The sequence below is a fragment of the Xiphophorus couchianus genome, chromosome 12 (assembly GCF_001444195.1).
Source record: "Xiphophorus couchianus chromosome 12, X_couchianus-1.0, whole genome shotgun sequence".
NCBI lineage: Eukaryota > Metazoa > Chordata > Actinopteri > Cyprinodontiformes > Poeciliidae > Xiphophorus > Xiphophorus couchianus.
This window is the reverse complement of record NC_040239.1, coordinates 2082178-2100201: the sequence shown is the minus strand read 5'-3', so window position 1 is coordinate 2100201 and position 18024 is coordinate 2082178. Positions and strand designations below refer to the sequence as shown.

General features: G+C 41.0%; 2 protein-coding genes across 2 annotated transcripts; both read left to right on the top strand.

Moving 5' to 3' along the window:
- The first annotated feature begins 355 nt into the window (after window positions 1-355).
- On the top strand, window positions 356-7748 carry p2rx7 (purinergic receptor P2X, ligand-gated ion channel, 7). Its single transcript, XM_028032665.1, has 13 exons — window positions 356-581; window positions 1305-1452; window positions 1532-1603; window positions 2099-2171; window positions 3066-3162; window positions 3739-3819; window positions 4032-4167; window positions 4903-5039; window positions 5161-5251; window positions 5994-6059; window positions 6270-6374; window positions 6447-6554; window positions 7128-7748. Exons 1-13 carry the CDS (start codon window positions 460-462, stop codon window positions 7626-7628), a joined length of 1737 nt encoding a protein of 578 aa, XP_027888466.1. The 5' UTR covers window positions 356-459; the 3' UTR covers window positions 7629-7748.
- Window positions 7749-9352: 1604 nt separating this feature from the next.
- Window positions 9353-17467, top strand: LOC114153951 (probable G-protein coupled receptor 21). The gene has a single exon (XM_028032645.1). The coding sequence runs from the start codon at window positions 12069-12071 to the stop codon at window positions 13128-13130; it is 1062 nt and encodes a 353-aa protein (XP_027888446.1). The 5' UTR covers window positions 9353-12068; the 3' UTR covers window positions 13131-17467.
- The last annotated feature ends 557 nt before the right edge of the window (window positions 17468-18024 follow it).

The following is an 18024-nucleotide window of genomic DNA, read 5'->3' as shown; positions in this document are numbered from 1 at the left end:
ATCTGGTGGCCATTAAAATCGGTGCAATGCCGCCATCTGGTGGCCATTAAAATCGGTGCAATGACGCCATCTGGTGGCCATTAAAATCGGTGCGGAGGAGAATAGGAAACAACAGTTGAAATGACAGATACAAAATTATGAATTTACAGAAAACCGGAAACATTATTTAAATTAAAAAATATATAATTAAAAGTTTATCTCTTTCTTGGTAATTAATTATTTCAAACTGTGAATAAAATTTTTCACCAGCCATTGATTTAATATTTTAGTTAAACTATTTTTCAGAACTATTATAAATAATTATTTTATTGGGTTGATTTGATCAGAATGTGGTTTAAAGGCGCCGCAGCAGCTGTGAGGATCCGCAGCTGGACATGTGACCCGGTCCACACAGGAAGACGAGTCACTCCGAGGTTCCTCCTGCCGAACTCCAGCCGATTCTCCGACTCTCCTCTCGGCATGCCTTGCTGCGACCCGCTCGGCCTCTGTCAGTACCAAACCAACAAGCTGGTCCGGATCCAGAGCGTCCGGCTCGGTTCGCTCAAATGGAGCCTGAACGGGGCGATCCTGCTGTTTATCTGGTGAGAGGAAATATTTCACACCCACGCATCTTCCTGCAGGGAGCTGCCGCACTTTCTGCCGCACTTTCACTGGTTCCGTTATTCCACTTCACTGCTGAACGGTTCTGAAACCGACCCATTAACTCCTGATCTGCTGCACTTGTTCTGAATTTAGTTTTTAAAAACCTTAATATAAAAGAATCGGGTCGTTTTGGAGCGTCTCTTTTTTTTTTCCCCCGCAGTAAATTTGAACTAATAGTTTTTCTGCAGACATTTGGAGCTGAATTCATGGAAAAAGATGCAGAAACTCAGCAAATTATTAATGCAACTAATCTGCAATAACAGCTAAAAATTTAATAAAAATGCATTAAATTCAGCAAAATGAAAATTTAAATACAATTTAGACATAAAATCACAATTAAAAGTAAGTTTTGAATTTAGGGAGTTTATTCTGTTTTCAGTTTTTACAGCTGATAAATTTAAAAGTTAATAAAAATAAACAGAAAGTGGCTTAAAGGTCTGAGATTTTTGTGATGATTTGGTTCGTTTGGTTTTCTTCAGACATGGTGGGGTCGATGATCATCTCTGTTTTCCTCAACTTAATTCAAATGTATTTTTGCAAACTTCAGTCATGATGCCATATTTTAAGAAGTTTTTTCCAAACAAACTATTTTATTCCGGTTTTCCTGGCATAAACTTTAATATTGAGCATGATTAAAATCTGTTTTTACTTTGTTTTCTCAGCATCATGATGCTGTGGAACAGGAAGTACCAGGAGTTTGATCTGGTGGTGAGCTCCGTCACCACCAAGGTGAAGGGTGTGGCTCAGACTCGCCTGCCGGGGGTCGGGCAGGTGGTGTGGGACGCCGTCGACTACAGCGGCTCCCCTCAGGTGGGAGATTCATCATCTGTCCAAAAATATAAATATTGCTGAGAAAAAGACTCAAAGTCGTTTCTTCTTCTCTTTTTAGGACAGAAACTCCTTCTTTGTGGTGACCAACGTTATTATGACCAAGAATCAGAAGCAGGGAAAATGTGCAGAGGTGCTTTAAATATTAACTTGCAATGTTTTTGTTTTCTGTTATTTTTGGCTGGAAACATTTTACATGAAAAAACAAAAAACTATTTCCAAACAAAAAACCATCACGTGGAAAAATACAGAGAAAAAATTAAAACTTTCAGTCCAGACTTTAAATAAAATGGATTTTTAACCCTGATCTAAAGGAAGTCAGTGTTTCAGCAGTTTCTTAGTTTTCTGGAAGTTTGTTCCAGATTAAAGGAACATAAAAACGAAGTTCTGCTTCTCCATGTTTGGTTCTGTAAAAACTTTTAAAACGATCAAAAAGTCTGGAAACCTGCAGAACAAAATCATTTAAAGGATTAGAAACGTCTGACTGGAAGGAAAAATGGCTGAAGATGTTGACGTCTTACTTTATGCAGTTTCATCTCCATCGTTTATATTCCACTCAGGTTGTGAGATTAAAGTGTTTTGCACCACAATAAAATTGGACTAAAGGTTCTGCCTGTTTGTCTCCCAGGTTCCCTCTAAAGGTCGTCTGTGTCGCTCCGATCAGGACTGTGAGGAAGGAGCCTGGGACCAGCAGAGTCACGGTAAACCCACTGGTTTCACTGGGCGGCTGCAGAAGTTTAAACTGGTTTCACTGGCCGGCTGCAGAAGTTTAAACTGGTTTCACTGAACAGCTGCAGACGTTTAAACTGGTTTCACTGGATGGCTGCAGAAGTTTAAACTGGTTTCACTGAATGGCTGCAGAAGTTTAAACTGGTTTCACTGGGCGGCTGCAGAAGTTTAAACTGGTTTCACTGAACAGCTGCAGAAGTTTAAACTGGTTTCACTGAACAGCTGCAGAAGTCTAAACTGGTTTCACTGGATGGCTGCAGAAGTTTAAACTGGTTTCACTGGCCAGCTGCAGAAGTTTAAACTGGTTTCACTGGTCGTCTTCAGAAGTTTAAACTGGTTTCACTGGACGGCTGCAGAAGTTTAAACTGGTTTCACTGGTCGTCTGCAGAAGTTTAAACTGGTTTCACTGGACGGCTGCAGAAGTTTAAACTGGTTTCACTGGTCGTCTGCAGAAGTTTAAACTGGTTTCACTGGTCGTCTGCAGAAGTTTAAACTGGTTTCACTGGACGGCTGCAGAAGTTTAAACTGGTTTCACTGGTCGTCTGCAGAAGTTTAAACTGGTTTCACTGGACGGCTGCAGAAGTTTAAACTGGTTTCACTGGCCGGCTGCAGAAGTTTAAACTGGTTTCACTGGCCGGCTGCAGAAGTTTAAACTGGTTTCACTGGCTGGCTGCAGAAGCCTGTCAGTGTTGCTCCTCCATGTGAATCACTCGCCTGCATGCCGGCTGCAGCTGCTTCAGTAAAATCACGAAACACCCAGAATCTGTATTAACGAACCGGTTCCAGCTGCAGCTCTGCGGTTTGTTTCAGCTCCGCTGCAGGAATCTTTCTGCTGTAACAAACTCAGGACCGTTTTCCTCCTGCAGGGATTCAGACGGGATCCTGCGTCAAGTTTGATGTGATGAAGAAAACCTGTGAAGTTTCTGCTTGGTGTCCGATTGAAACCCAGACAAGCCCTCCAAGGTCACTGAGTGTTTCTATTTATGTTTCTCATAGTTTTTTTATAATAAAAAATATTCTTCTGTGTTTATCTTGTATTTTTATCTTCTGTTGAGAACGTCCGTTCAGTTGCACAATCTGTGTTTCCTTTACCAACACAGAATTACGGTAATGTAAAAAAATATAATATCACAATTGCACTGTTTCTTTTAGGTAGGAAATGATTTTGAAATAACACATGAATAAGTTTGTTCACATGATAAGTTATAAAAATCATTCCACGCCATCATTTTACAACTACTTCCTGTCGTCTTCTTCTTCATTTCCGCCAGTAGTAACATCCGGTTGTTGATCATGTGATGCACAAAAAGTATTTCTGTTGCAGTTTTGTGAAATAAACCAATTTCACAAAACAACACTTCATCCCAGCACCAAAACTTTTTATCAACAAAGTTTTTTAAAGAGGTTTTTCCATCAACTGAATTTCTTTTTGAAAAACTTCAGAAACTCTTAGGAACTGTTGATCAGGAACTGGTTTATGGTAAGATGACTGAGGACTTTACACAGTTTTTTATGTGATAATAAACATTTTTCTTTCAGACCTGCTCTGCTGGCAGCAGCTGAGAACTTCACCGTCCTCATCAAGAACAACATCAGATTTCCAGCCTTCAACTTCATCCGGTCAGAATTTTTTCAGAAACTTTTTCAATTTTCAGACCCATCAGACGCTGCAGGAGTTTCTCTGAGTCTTTTAATGTGAATTTAGATTCAGATTATGCACAGCAAATGTTTTCTCAAGGCCATTTACTAGGAATAAAGAAATGTACGGTTGGTTAAATCCAGCCGCCTGCAGCGTTTCCTGACTGAGGTCTGACTCTGGATCCGTTTGGCAGTCGGAACATCCTCCCTCAGATGAACGACGCCTACCTGAGGAGCTGCCACAGAGGCAACGACTCGCTCTGCCCCATCTTCCGACTGGGAGACCTGGTGCGAGAGGCCGGGGAGAAGTTCTCCGACATGGCCGTGGAGGTAGAGACGCCCTGCAGGAACCTCCACTCTGCTCTGCAGAACGGGTTTCATCCGACCGGCTGAACGCAGGCTGGCAGCAGGAAGATTTTTCTGTTTGGACCTTTGCTTCTCCTGAGAGAAATGAAACTGATTATAAAAATAAAAACAGGAAGCAGCGATCTTCAGTTTGTGAGGCGAATAGCAGCGAATGTTTAAGGGTTCATGATGTTTTCTTATTTTCCTCTCTACTAAAATGGGTTTTATTAACTTATTGAAGAAGAAGCATTTCTCCCACCTGTTTCTATAAATAAGGACTGAAGACCTTTTAAAAACTGACTTGCAGGAGGTGAATGTTTATTAACTCATTTTATGCTAAATATGTTCATTTAACTGTCGTTAGTTTGTAAAAATTAGGTTTTGCTTTGACACTAAAGGTTTTTATTGTTTAACTTTTTTGTCAAAAAAACATTTTCATGTTTGAAATTAAGAATTTTGTTCTAAAAATTGGAAAAAAAGATTCAACATCAACTCAAAACGCTTTAACCTCCCAAAATAAAAGTAGTGACAATCTCTCCAAAAAGTAACATCATATCAACAGTGAAGCATGGTGGAGGTAGTGTGGTGGTCTGGGCTGGGGGTAAAATATGTTTGCTTCATGCAGAAAAGCCTGAAAACCAACAGCAAATATTAAAAATATTAAATTAGAAATGTGTAGGAGTCCTAGTGGTTAACCGTTATTTCCCCTGTTGGCCACAGGGGGGCGTCATCGGCATTCAGATCAAATGGGACTGCAACCTGGACCGGCTGATGCAGCGCTGCCTGCCCAGGTACTCCTTCAGACGGCTGGATGAGAGAGAGAGCAACAAGACGCTTTACCCCGGACTCAACTTCAGGTGAAGGTCATCAGGTCATCAGTCGCCATGGAAACCACAGCAATAAAGAGTTTGAATGATTAGGAGGATCGGTCTGAATCGATCTGATGTAAAAAAACTAAACTTGTTCTCGTCGTCTCAGGTTTGCGAAGTACAACGTGGTGAACGGCGTGGAGGAGCGAACGCTCTACAAAGCCTTCGGGATCAGATTTGATGTCATGGTGTTCGGACAGGTTGGTCTCCTCTTCTCTTCTGACCTTTGACTTAAAGTTCCTGCTCTGGATCTTTGGGTTTGGAAAATGTTGAGCTCTGATAGAAAAGGAGACGCTGGATTGAAAGGACTGACAGGATGAACAGGATGGACTGGATCCGTTCAGTAAAACTGTTGGTCTGTTCTCGTAAAGATTCTTTCTTAATCACATTTTGTTCCACTGATTAGGAAATTTAATGTCTGGATGTGGAAATAAGGCAACATTTAAAGAGTCATAATCCTGCCAACACCAAAAAATGGGAAGAATTAAACAAACCAACCTTAGGAGGAGATTAAAGATTCATAATTTTATGACACTGATCCAACTGATTCCTCTCCCTCATCTTTCAGTCCAACTTTCTTAATATCCTCACGTTTCTCCGTACCGTGGAGGTCATCGGTCATGATGATCAGCTTTTCCTCTTTCTGCTGTCAGACATTTATTTTGTAGTTTCTAATGTACCAGAGGTTCATTAATGTTTCATTCTAGATGGCGACTCTGATTCCTCCTTGTTGTTCAACGTAACATTTTTGATCCTCAAAATGTTTGGACCCAAAATGTTTTCTTGCTCTATTCTGATTGGTGGCAACATTTAGGCTCAGGCGTTTTATTGATGAAAGAATTGGAGAATTATTTCCACCCGGAGGAACTCCTGGCCTCCGTGTTTCTGAATGTTTGGTTGATGTTCTGGAGATAAAAACTAAATGTTTGGTTTGTGTTTCAGGCGGGGAAGTTCAGCTTCATTCAGCTCATCATCTACATCGGGTCGACGCTGTCATACTACGCTCTGGTGAGGAGCAGCTCACCGTCACACATCCACCGTGAAAACATTTCAGACTGACGTGGACGGAGCTGCAGTCCGTTTATGTTCACTGACTAGAGAAAGGCTTGTCATGAATTTCCCTACCACTAGATGTCACTATAGGCTCAATGCTTTTGTAGACATCAGTTTTGAGTTGATGTCCAGCGGTTCTGGTATAAAACCAGTCATTTTCTCCAGACGACGGTGTTGCTCGACTGGCTGCTGGAAACCAGCTGCTATTCTGCAGACGTCGGACAGAACTACTCTGAGAGGAAGGTGGAGTCGGTCCGGGACGCGCAGCAGGTGAAGATGTGACCCGGCGGTGTTTGGGGAAGCGATCGGTATGAGGTCATCACTCCTCTGACTGTGTTGCAGAGCATCCTCTGCGTGTCGTACGTCGATGAAGCGAAGCTCCGGCTGGTCAAGAGGTCGCGCAAGAAGAGTCTCCAAAACATAAAACCCATCTCAGTTCTGCCACGCAAGGTAAAGCTGGTTCAGTAAGAAACCGGAGCGGAACCGGTCCAGACCTGCATGAACCACTTCAACATGAAGTTACTGCAGTTTTAGGTTTTCCACTGTTCACTCTGTGATTCCTTTAACACGTTTAATTTCAATCATTTTCAGCTGAATTTGATGGTGATTAGAAAATAAAATACAAAGATCCAAAAACCAAAATAGACTCAAACTACGATTATGTTAAAAACATCAGAACCATTTGTACTTATTGTGTATTGAAGGTTTTTCCATCAGAGTCATTGCAGCAGTAAAGCACAGCTGGTTCTGGTTCTTAGCTGCTTTTCTAAAAAACGTTTTAGTTTTTCTACATCTGTAGAACCGGAGCAGAGGAATGAACTTTGCTCCGGTTCATTGTGGCTCACTGAGCCGTGCAGCACTGGTAAACTTTTTATGCTCAGATATGTTCAGGAGAGCGTTCCCAGTAACAGTTGGACTCTCGCTGGGCCGGCCGGGTTCAACCCAAACCTGTGACACTAAGATGTCTCATAATTCATAATCTGAGTTTTATTCCTGAAGCTGCAGACTTTTCTGTCCCCTCAGGAAAACTCGGGACACCTGAGAGCCGCTCTCTGTCTCCTGCAGCCGGACGTCGGCGCGGACGCTGGGCCTCCCCAGGACCAGAACCTGACCCCTGACCCCAAACGGCGCCAGCCAGGCTGGTGTAAATGCGGCTGCTGCACTTCCTCTGCCCTCCCCCAGGAGGAGCTGTGCTGCAGGCGGAGCGGCGGCGCCTGCATCGCCTCGTCTCCTCCGTTCAGGCGGCTGGTGTTGGACCGCTCACTGCTGCAGGCCGTCCTGCTCTACCAGGACCCTCTGGCTCCCCCTGCTGGTGGGGCGCAGCCCGCCGCCCTGCGTCACTGCGCCTACAGGCAGTTCATCAGCTGGAGGTTCGGGCTTCCCCCTGATGACTCCCACCCTGTCATCCCCCGCTGCTGCGTGCGGAGGATCAGGGAGGAATATCCGAGTCCGGACGGACGTTACAGCGGCTTCACGCCCATCAGAACCGTCTCTGTTCCGACCCAAAACAACGGGGAGCTCTGAAACTCAGACTCCTCCTGCTACTAACAGCTTTTTGTTACCGAGATACTAAAAAGAAGAAATGTGTAAAGTTTGTTCAGTTTGGTGAAAAACTTCATAAAGCAAATAAATAATTTTCTCTAATATCGTCTGGTTTTTCCTTGGGTTCTGGTTCTGGTTCTTCCAGTTTAGCTGCTTTCTGGACTTTATTCACTTTGTGTTAATTTAATTCAATTTAAAACATATTTTATTGATCAAAAAGGGAAATTAAATAATGAGACAATTGATCAGTTTTAATCTGGATCTTTGGTTTTGATTCCAGCTGATTTTCACATTTAATCATAAATCAGCATAAAATACTCCTGCAATAAAAATAAACTCAAGATATTCATACAAGAAAATAAAATCTTATTTATCATGATTTTATTTATTTAAAACTGATAACTATACTAAAGCAAAACTAATCCAGAATATTTTTCCTTTTTGCTGCCGTTTCAAATCTCTTAGTTCAAACTGAGTTTTTATTTCTACTAAACTAAAAAAATAAAACTAAAAAACTTAGATGTGGTTTTAAAACCAACATGAAAACCTCTCAAGTCTCTGAAAGGGAGATTTTATTTATTTAAATATGATTATTACATTTGAGTAATTTAGTAATTTTTTATCTGTTGTATCTGAAAACATACATAAACTCATGTTGTTTAATTTTTATGTTAAAGCTCATATAGCAGATTAAACATATTTCTGACATTCATTCATTTTTGAGCTTTAGTGCAGAAAATGGTGCACAAAGTTTCAGACACATTTAAACGTATTTGGATGAATTAAAACCTTTTTTGTGTCTTTTCTTGCCGTTTGTCTTAAACCTGCTGCTCCACCTGAAGTCATCAGGATTTGTTTCCACTTCAATCATCACTTTTTTTTCTCTTGTCTGCACTTTTCAGAGTTTAAATTAAAAACTAATTTACACCTTTCATCTCCTGTCGCTGAATAAATGACTGGTTTCTCAGATCAAACATGTTTTTCACTGTCAGTGACAAACAAGGATGTTTATGAACTGATATGAACAGGATTATTTTATACTTGCAGGATAAAATCTGAATTCACACATTTTTTATTCACATCTCTGCTCTTCTGCTGCTGCAGCGATAATTCAGGCTGAAGCTGCAGGTGATGATTTCTGATCTGCTTCCTTCTTATTCCCATTTTCTCTCTGGATTTATTCATTAACACCACGATGAACCCAGGAACTGAATAAAGTCTAAATTTATTGCCTTTCTGGTGATAAAATGAGGATCTTTTCATTTGAAGCAGGTTTGAGAACAACGTTTAACCGACTGGAGAGATTCATCTAAAAACAGAAATGTGGATTTAATAGTTCTTGTGCCGGTCCAGAGATCAGAAAACCTCTAATTCATGATTAAATTAACTAACTCAGTGGATTCCTTCTCTTTGGCTCAAAGATCCTGGAAGCTGTTTGTGTGATTTTATTCTTTTGTTGCTAGAATGAAAAAAACTCCCAGAAATCTCGTCTCTATTTTTGTTTAAACTGTTTTTGTACTGAAAACACTTTTTTGTAAAGTGTTTTTTCTGCAAATGTATTCAGATCTGCTTATATGATTATTTCCACCTTTAAATTGAGACTGAGATCAGACTAAATATTTAAATATTTTAAGTTAAAATAAATATTTTAAATAATTTATTGAAAAAAGCTGATTCTGCTGAAAGAAAAGAAACAAGTGACTGGAGTTTTCAGACTGGCCAGTGGTGTGATAGAGTGAAATGTTACAGTCAGTTACTGGAGCATCTGACAGCCAGTGACTCTTTAACGCTGCGTTAATCACCACAAGAGTCTCATTTAAAATATTTTCAAATTATATACTCAGATCTCCAGGTTCAGTTTGAGTCTAAAATCAGTAAAATCTGGTTTCTTCCAGTCGGAGCATCACTGACTGGGTTATAAAATGTCACAGTTTCTTTCTTTCATAAATTCTTCTGGGTTTTCCTCTGTTCTGTTTTTAGAAAAACAGTAACAGTGTGACCTGAAGGAGCTCCCAGAGGAATTGAATAAACTTTAAGCACATGTTCACATGGTTGGGGTGGGGGCAGTTCCTGGTGCCACAGTCAATTAAGATTTGGTTCATGTCTGCACAACTAATAAATGACTGAACAAACCGTCAGCTGAAGCTCAGCGCTGCAGGAGGACGCAGCCTGTTCCTGCCTCTGCAGCAGAGAGGAAGTCAAACCAACATCTGATTCTTTTCTGCTGCACAGAGCATGAAGAGCTACATGGTGAAATGGCTGCAGTATCAACTTCCTTTTGTTTTTCACTAAAATGTGGAGTAAAGAGTCTGCAGGATGTTTGCTGTGTGGACAAACCATCACCCAGAAAACAGATGAGTGATGCAAACTTCAAAACAAAAACAACAGAAAACAAAACAATAAAATAAAATAAAACAGGAACCAAAACTAAAATTCTGCAAATATCAAAAACAACATATGAAACGCAGCAAACTTGATCCACAGAGCAGAAGTCCTCCAGACCACTAGGGGGAGTCGACAACCAAACCAAACAGGATGTCATGATTTGAAAGCAGGTTCAGAAGAAGACTGGAGGAAGAAAGAAAATGTGTTATACTAAAGTCTTTTACAATATTATAGAACAGCAGCATAGTTACACAGGTAACTACTCAAGACTCCCCCTGGTGGTCTGGAGGAATGAGGAGCATCTTCCTGATTCTGGATGTTTCTCCCTCAGCAGGGAGGTCCTGTGCTGTGACTCAGGAGTTTTACCAGCCAGTAGCTGCTGGACTCGGTGACGTTCCCTTTGATTTCCACATGGAAACTGTTCGTTTGGGGAAGTTTGTTCCTGGCAACAACCTGGTTAAAAACACAGCAAGAAGGTAGAGCTGCAATCTCCCAACATCTTCCACAGACCTGCTGGTTTAAGGTGTGTGTTTGTGTATGTGTGTTTGTTTGTGTGTTTGTGTGCGGCGGCTCTGAGCTTCGGTCAGCAGCAGGCTGAGAGTCACATGATCCACTGTCCAGTCACACAGTGATTCTCCTGTCCACCTCCAAGCTGAGGAGGATCTGGTGGAGGTGAAACCATCATGATGTCTGATCACAAAACACAAAACGCTGCTGAGCCACAGAAAGCTGAGCAGACGTGGCATCAATGACCTTTAACCTGGAAGAACAAAGGAGAAACAAAAAGTTGAGACAATAAAACAGCCAAACATCTGACTGGTGACCCTTGAAATCTCCGTCAACCAGGACAGAAGCGGCTTCATTGTTGACATGTTGTTATGGAGACAGTTTGTCTCAGTTTGTTGCAGCTCCTCGTGTTTCTCCTCCTGTGGACGTCAGTCTGCAGGCTGAGGGTCTGAAACCTTCCGTCTCCATGAAGTTACAGTTCAGCTAATGTCTGGAAAAAGAGCCGTTTAAAAACCTTCAGAATATAAAATCATAAATCAGCTGGCACTGCATGTTACCTAGCAACCCCAGCGAAGCCCAGCCTGTTGCCTAGCAATGCAAGGAGAGCTCCAGCAGGTTTGGTCAGCTGGTTTTACTGCTGCACAATGGCTGCTGGAAAAGAAAACAATCCAGAAATCACTTGCTGCATTTTTATTGGTTGTGCAGGAGGCTCCACTTCTGCTTTTCAAAGAAGTACGGTTGTGTAATTACGCATTTGTTTGCAGCCATTTTCACATGTCAGAGTAAACGTTGAGTTTGGGGCCAGCAGCAGGATTTAAAGTGACAGGACGCCCTAAAACAGCTGAAAATACAAAACTGAGACCAAAATCTCATCATCTAAGAAAAATGTAATGAAGATGTTTCAGAGCCCAGTGACCCATCCTAACATGTTCATTAGCTTTAACACAGACCTGGAATCACTGCAAGCATTTCTCTAAGAAAGCAGGAAACCATGGAGAGAGGAGGAGGAGGGAAATGTCTGTGAGGAGGAAGGAGGAGGGATGAAGAGGAAGATAAGAAGCAGGGGGAGGAGAGGAGAGAGGCATTGTGGGTCCATCCATCCTCCATGCGGGACCCTGCAGCCGGAACCCCGGCCGTCTTTCTTTTGGTTTGAGGAAAAGCTCAACGTGTTTGGAGTGTTTCCATTTCCCGGCAGCAGATGAAGGAAGGACGTCTGTGTGCGGCGAGCAAAGCTCAGGGTTAGGAACTGAGCGCGGGGTGATGAGAGGAAGAGGAGTTGCTCTGCAGCATCACTCTTCCTCCTTATTGTCTCCCCGCCTGCAGCAGCAGCGCAGTCCGGCTGCGTTATGCCTGCGTCTGAGGGGAACCGCTGCTGCGCGGCCGGGCCGGGCTGAGGGGGGGCCGCGCTGACTGCAGGACAATGACCCGGCTTGGTTTTCTGAGCAGCAAACCAGACAAACATTTTGAGGATTTAAAGGAACGGAGTTTAAAGATGGGATGACCGCTGTGTGGCGCTGAACCCGACCCAACATGAACTCCTCCTCCAATCCGAACCAGAGCGGCTCTCCTTTGTTCTGCCTGCTGGGAGCGGTGGGTTACTCCCACCGCCTGGACACCTGCCTGCTGGAGGCGGCCATCATCCTCTTCCTCGCTGTGCTCATCATCGCCGGGAACCTGCTGGTGATCTTTGTCTTCCACTGCGCGCCGCTGCTGCACCACCACAGCACCGGACACTTCATCCAGACCATGGCGTGCGCCGACCTGCTGGTGGGCGTCAGCTGCCTGGTGCCGTCTCTGTCCCTGCTGCGCTGCCTCCCGGGCCTCAACCAGCAGCTCGCCTGCAAAGCCTTTGGCTACGCCGTTTCTGTGCTGAAGAGCGTCTCCATGGCGTCGCTGGCGTGCATCAGCGTGGACCGCTACGTCGCCATCACCCGCCCGCTGTCCTACGCCACGCTGGTGACGCCGTGCCGGCTGCGGGCGTGCATCGTCCTCATCTGGGTTTACTCCGCCCTCGTCTTCCTGCCGTCCTTCCTGGGCTGGGGGAAGCCCGGTTACCATGGCGACGTCTTTCAGTGGTGCGCCGAGTCGTGGCGGACCAACCCGACGTTCAGCACCTTCATCGTGGCGCTGCTGTACGCGCCGGCGGCGCTCACCGTCTGCTTCACGTACGGGAGCATCTTCCGGATCTGCCGGCAGCACATCCGGGAGATCAGCCAGCGCCACGCCCGCTTCGGCGCGCAGGCCACGCCCACCGGGGGCGAGCGCTGCGACGGCTGCACGGACAAGCGCTACGCCATGGTGCTGTTCCGCATCACCAGCGTCTTCTACGTGCTCTGGATGCCCTACATCCTCTACTTCCTGCTGGAGAGCGCCGGGCTGTACCGCCACAAGGTGGCGTCGTTTCTCACCACGTGGCTGGCGATCAGCAACAGCTTCTGCAACTGCCTCATCTACAGCCTCTCCAACAGCGTCTTCCGAAGAGGCCTGGGCAGTCTGCTGCAGCCGCTGCTGCCTTCCTGCCTCGGCTGCGCAGACGGCAGGAAGGCTCCGCCCCCCGGCAGCCTGCGCACCGACACGCGGTGCCACGTCTGACGCTCTGCAGCCGCGGATTGGCGGAGGTGTTTCAGAGCGACTGTTTGGCGTCTGCAGGACCGCAGAGAGGCGTCCGAGCTGATGCCTGCTGGTCCTTCTGAGATGAAGTGAATGAAACTCAGTGGAGGAACAAAGTTTGACCCCAAACTGCATGAAAAAGGTCAATGTGTGAATTCAGAGAATCGAATAAACACGTAAAAAGTGTAAAAAGACATAAAAGGAAAGTAAAGTTCAACCTGCAGTCAGATCCAGCAAATGCAAAAAGCGAAACAGTTTATTGCCTCATTTTCATCCAAAGAAATTTGGATAATTAATTTTTTTATTTTTTATGTTGGATTTTTGATAAACTTACTGTTTCATTCTCCTAATATTTTAACCGTCTTCTGTTGATATTAAAGTTTATTTTGGCAGTTTTTCAACTTTGTTGTCATACGACTTTATTTTTGTAAAAGATAATAATTTTTTAGCCTGACTGTTATATTTTGTTAGTTAACCTGAATTCAAAGTCCAAATAAATAGGAGCTGCAAAACACAACAAGATGGCCGCCCTGAGATCTGGAGACACCAGGATTTCATTGGTGGAAAAAAATCCCTATTTTCCAAAGCTGTGATGAAGTGATGGGATGGACTGATGGTTCCAGGGACGGAGGTGTGGAGGCCGAGGCGACTGCAGATGTGGAGGATCTGTGTGAAAATCTCCTGATCTGATCTGAGCTCAGGAAGCTCAGCGGCTGAAGCTGAGTGTTTGTTCAGCCTGGATTCATGGAAAATGTTGATTTATGAATCAGCTCAGTTCTCTGACCTGCGGCGTTTTTCCACCTGCCGCCTGCTGAACGCCCAATAAGGAGACAGACGGTTTATTTATTTCATCAGCAGATGAATCTGAATCTGAGGCGTTTCTGTTTGCTGCTGTTTGAAGCAGAAACTTCCTCCTGATACAATCCGAGGTTTTTTTTCTCTTTTTCATAATTCTCTCTTCTTAAAGGTTTGATGTGTTTCTCTCTCAGCATTATGAAGAGTCTGACAGTAACTGTACCTTTATATTAAAACCAATATTTAAAACTAAACATTTTAAAACAAAAAATGAAAGAATTATTACTGTTGTGGCTAATTTTAGATTATATATTGCTCTAATTTTGACTATTGTGGCTGTAATAATGTATCTAACTAGTTATTTTGCTACAAAAACAAAAAGTGTTGAATCTTTAATGTCATTTGATTCACTCATAAAACTGACCTGAAACCAGTTTCTCATATTTTGAGGTTCCTGGATTAACTTTGACTTCAGTTTCAGGTTTTCAGGTTAAATTTAGAGTAAAAAACCAGCAGATAATTTAAATAATGAGGTTTTGAGCTGATCCAGTTGAACTTTAGCATCATGAACAGCAGCTACGTTTACGTTTCTCTGTCGTCCTGCTGTTTCTAAACAGACCGAAGTCTCGATCCGGCTCCATTTTACCGCTCAGACTTTAACTCTGGCAGCTTCCTGTAACTTTTTACAACTTTAAAATGTAAAACAAAATAAAGAGATGCTGCTTTTCCAGAAGATCTGAGTTTTTACAACCAGAAATAAATGGAAGAGCCAAGAAAAATGGAGAAACATGAGTTTATAACTAACATTATTATTCTAGAAATGCGTTTTTCAGATTTGTACCATATATTATCACTTTATTACAGCTTAAATCACCTCATAGCAAAACGTTTCACATTGTAACATTTATATTGTGTAAAGGTGATAATTGATCCTGTTTTCCTCAAACGCGTCGCATTAACAGAAGATGCGTCTGTTTGACCTCCTGGAGGTCAACATATCTCAATCTGGGGCTAAATAGGATATTTACACTGTAAAAACCTGATTTGTCTTTTTGTCAAAAATAGTATGAATATTGTAATAAAATATTTCTTGTACTTTGAAGTTTAATAGCATGAGTGGCACCAAGAAACGAAACCGAACAGCAGAGTTTGATTCTTCCACACAGGAAAACCAGTTTAGATCCTTTAGCTCGGCGGCTAACAGTTTGTAGCAACAGGAGGGGGAGGGGCCGCAGCGTTCTTTCATTCTTTTCATCAAATTCTAATATTTTATCTGGGATTTCTCTAAATGGAAATGAGATTAAAATCTTCACTTATTAAAGCTTAGTACTGAAATCTGACCCATAATTTAATAAACCATTTCATTTTTGTGCCTGAAACGATTTAATAAAGCAGAATTTCATTAAAATATTTTAAACATCATCAGATAATCATAAAGTCTGGTTTTAAAACCATTAAACATGAAATTCTGAGTTTCTTCTTCTGATTTTGAAGTTTTTGCTCAAAGACCAGAAGGAAAAAAAAACTGGGAAATGAAATAAAATAAACTGAAAAGTGAATGTGAAGGTTTTTATTTAAGGATTTTATTAAAGGTTTTAATTAAAGGTTTTTATGAAAGGTTGTTATTAAAGGTTTTATTAAAGGTTTTTATTAAAGGTTTTTATTAAAGGTTTTCCATCTTATTGTGGGTTTTATGTGAGAGAAATTTAATCCCAAACCACAAACTGTTTTAAAGTTGAAGCTTCATCTATTTTTATTAATCTGAGACACATTTTGTATTTTTGTGGATTAACAGGAAGAGTTGATTTAAAGAAACTTCTGTTTGTTTTTGTGAATTTTCCATAAAAATCTTCCAGTTTTATTGCATTTAAAGAGCTTTGAATGTTTAAACTTTAACTTTCCTCTCTGAGGTTTTCCTTCAACAAAGTCTCTGTAAAAACCTTCAGTTTGCATGAACTGCGTCTCATTTATGAGAAAAATGCCAAAAAGCAGAAAAAACTCAAACTATTTTTAGTTTTGATGAATAAGCTAAAATTAAAAATGATTTAAATGAAGGAAAATGTCTCCTGAAAAATGATGCTTCAGTATTTTCTTGATGAGCTCAAGCGGCAGGAAGGAACAACTAATTACATTTATTTGTCGTTTTTACAGCAGCCGTTGTAACAGGACGTCTCCTTGTTGGAAGTGAACTGAAATGACGCGTTTCATGATTTATTGCTGCAGAAACATTCAAGTTAATTGGATTCAGCCGTGGAAACTTGTTGAAAACAGATTTCACTTCAGTTATTGTTTTTGGCTCTGCAGTCGATCGAAGGGAACGAAACCCGTTTCAGAAACTCATGAAGTGTTTAGAAAAATCTGAAATTATTTTAAAATCACATTTTGTAGAAAATTTTATGGATGTGCAATTTAAAAAAAATTAAGAGCATGATTTAATTATTTCTATTGTGAGAGAAACAGAAAATGTAGTTTTGTTCCTCTGGGATGATATTCTGAATTAAAAAAAAAAAATGTTGCAGGTTGTAGATTATTGTGTAAAAAGCTTCAGAACCACAGAAATCAGTTTTCTCTTGTCTGCAGTTCATTTCTTTCAGGCTGATTCAGAAGTAAAAACAAGCAGATATGAAAAAAGAGAAAATAGTTAAAATTGTTTAGTTTCTATGTTTCATTAAAACTCAGCAGGTTTTTTAAAGTGTTGCAGCTTCATCAGTAACGCTGCAACGTTTTAAATGTTTTATTTTAATTTTATTAATGGTTTTTATTCTGGGTTTAATGAAAACTCTGAGTTTATCTCACAGTTTACGTGTTGGACTGATCAGTTCTGATCTGTTCTGATCTGATCTGATCGGTTCTGATCGGTTCCGATCTGTTCTGATCTGTTCTGATCTGATAGGTTCTGATCTGATCAGTTTTGTTCTGTTTTGTGTTATTTCCTGGTTTTTGTCTGAACCTAAATTCTTGATTCTGTTTTTTGATGTTTTTCTCTGTCTGTTGATTCAGTTTAATTTATTTAGTATTTTTTCCAGTCAGAAATATTTCTGTTCACTGTCAAAAACACAAACAATAACTTTTCAAAAGTTGCACTCAGAATTTTCTGTATGGCTATTTGTCAAAAATACAAATTAATTTAATATTTAAACTTCTTTTTATTGCTCTATTGCCGAATATTTAGTCAGCTTATTTATCTATATATTCAGAAAACGGACAGAATCCGTTAATCTTCCTTCTGCTGTGAAAATGAATTATTTAAATGTATCTGATACATTTTCATTTGCTGTAGCAACACAGATAAAATGTACAGTTTTTACAATCCTGTCATCTTTTGGAGTTTGTGCAATAATCCACAGTTTATAGCAGATTAATAATCCAGACAAAGGGCTTTAATCTCTGAGCTGTTTGGTTCTCAGCATGAGGAGAACCAAACAGAAGTTTACTGTAAATATTGTGTGTGATTAAAACTTGATTGTTCTGTTTGTTGATGTTTCTGGATTCATTTTAGGTAATAAAAAAATAAAAACCTTAAAGCCGTTTTATTTTTTTATGTTGGAAAAAAACCGTTTGAAACACATCAGACTGGATTATTACATTCAGCTTTAAAAACGTTTTTTGTGTTTTTTCTTAAATTTGTTTTGTTGACCTTTTATGAAATAATTAAAAACACACATGGCTCATTAATAGTTAACCGTATCAAACTTTACTGATTTTATTCTTTAAAAATATAACGGATGTTTCTAGTTGGGTTTCCACGCAGAAGGAAAAACTTTCTATTAATGGAATAAATTGTCTAGATGAGGAACGATCAGTTAAATTATTTCATGTCATAAACATTTTAACATGAAGTTCAGTGGGCAGAAAGGATGATCTGGTTCTGACAGAATATCAAAGCTGTGGTGGATTTATTAAATATTCTTTATTTTTTATGTACAGAATAAGCTGGGGAGAATGTTAGATTAACGTAACTTGATCAAATACAAATATCAGTTTTCAAACGATCAGTTCATTTATTAATGTAAAAAACGATCAGAATTCGTTTTCTGCCTTTTTTTATTCAAGCTTTTGTGATTAGAAAGTTGAATTCATT

Bases quoted from the DNA above. Each gene is read 5' to 3' on its own strand.
- p2rx7 (XM_028032665.1), top strand. From the start codon at position 460: ATGCCTTGCTGCGACCCGCTCGGCCTCTGTCAGTACCAAACCAACAAG. The intron at 1,604-2,098 runs GTGCTTTAAATA...TTTGTCTCCCAG, and splicing joins AGCAGGGAAAATGTGCAGAG to GTTCCCTCTAAAGGTCGTCT. The intron at 6,060-6,269 runs GTGAGGAGCAGC...CATTTTCTCCAG, and splicing joins CGCTGTCATACTACGCTCTG to ACGACGGTGTTGCTCGACTG.
- LOC114153951 (XM_028032645.1), top strand. From the start codon at position 12,069: ATGAACTCCTCCTCCAATCCGAACCAGAGCGGCTCTCCTTTGTTCTGC.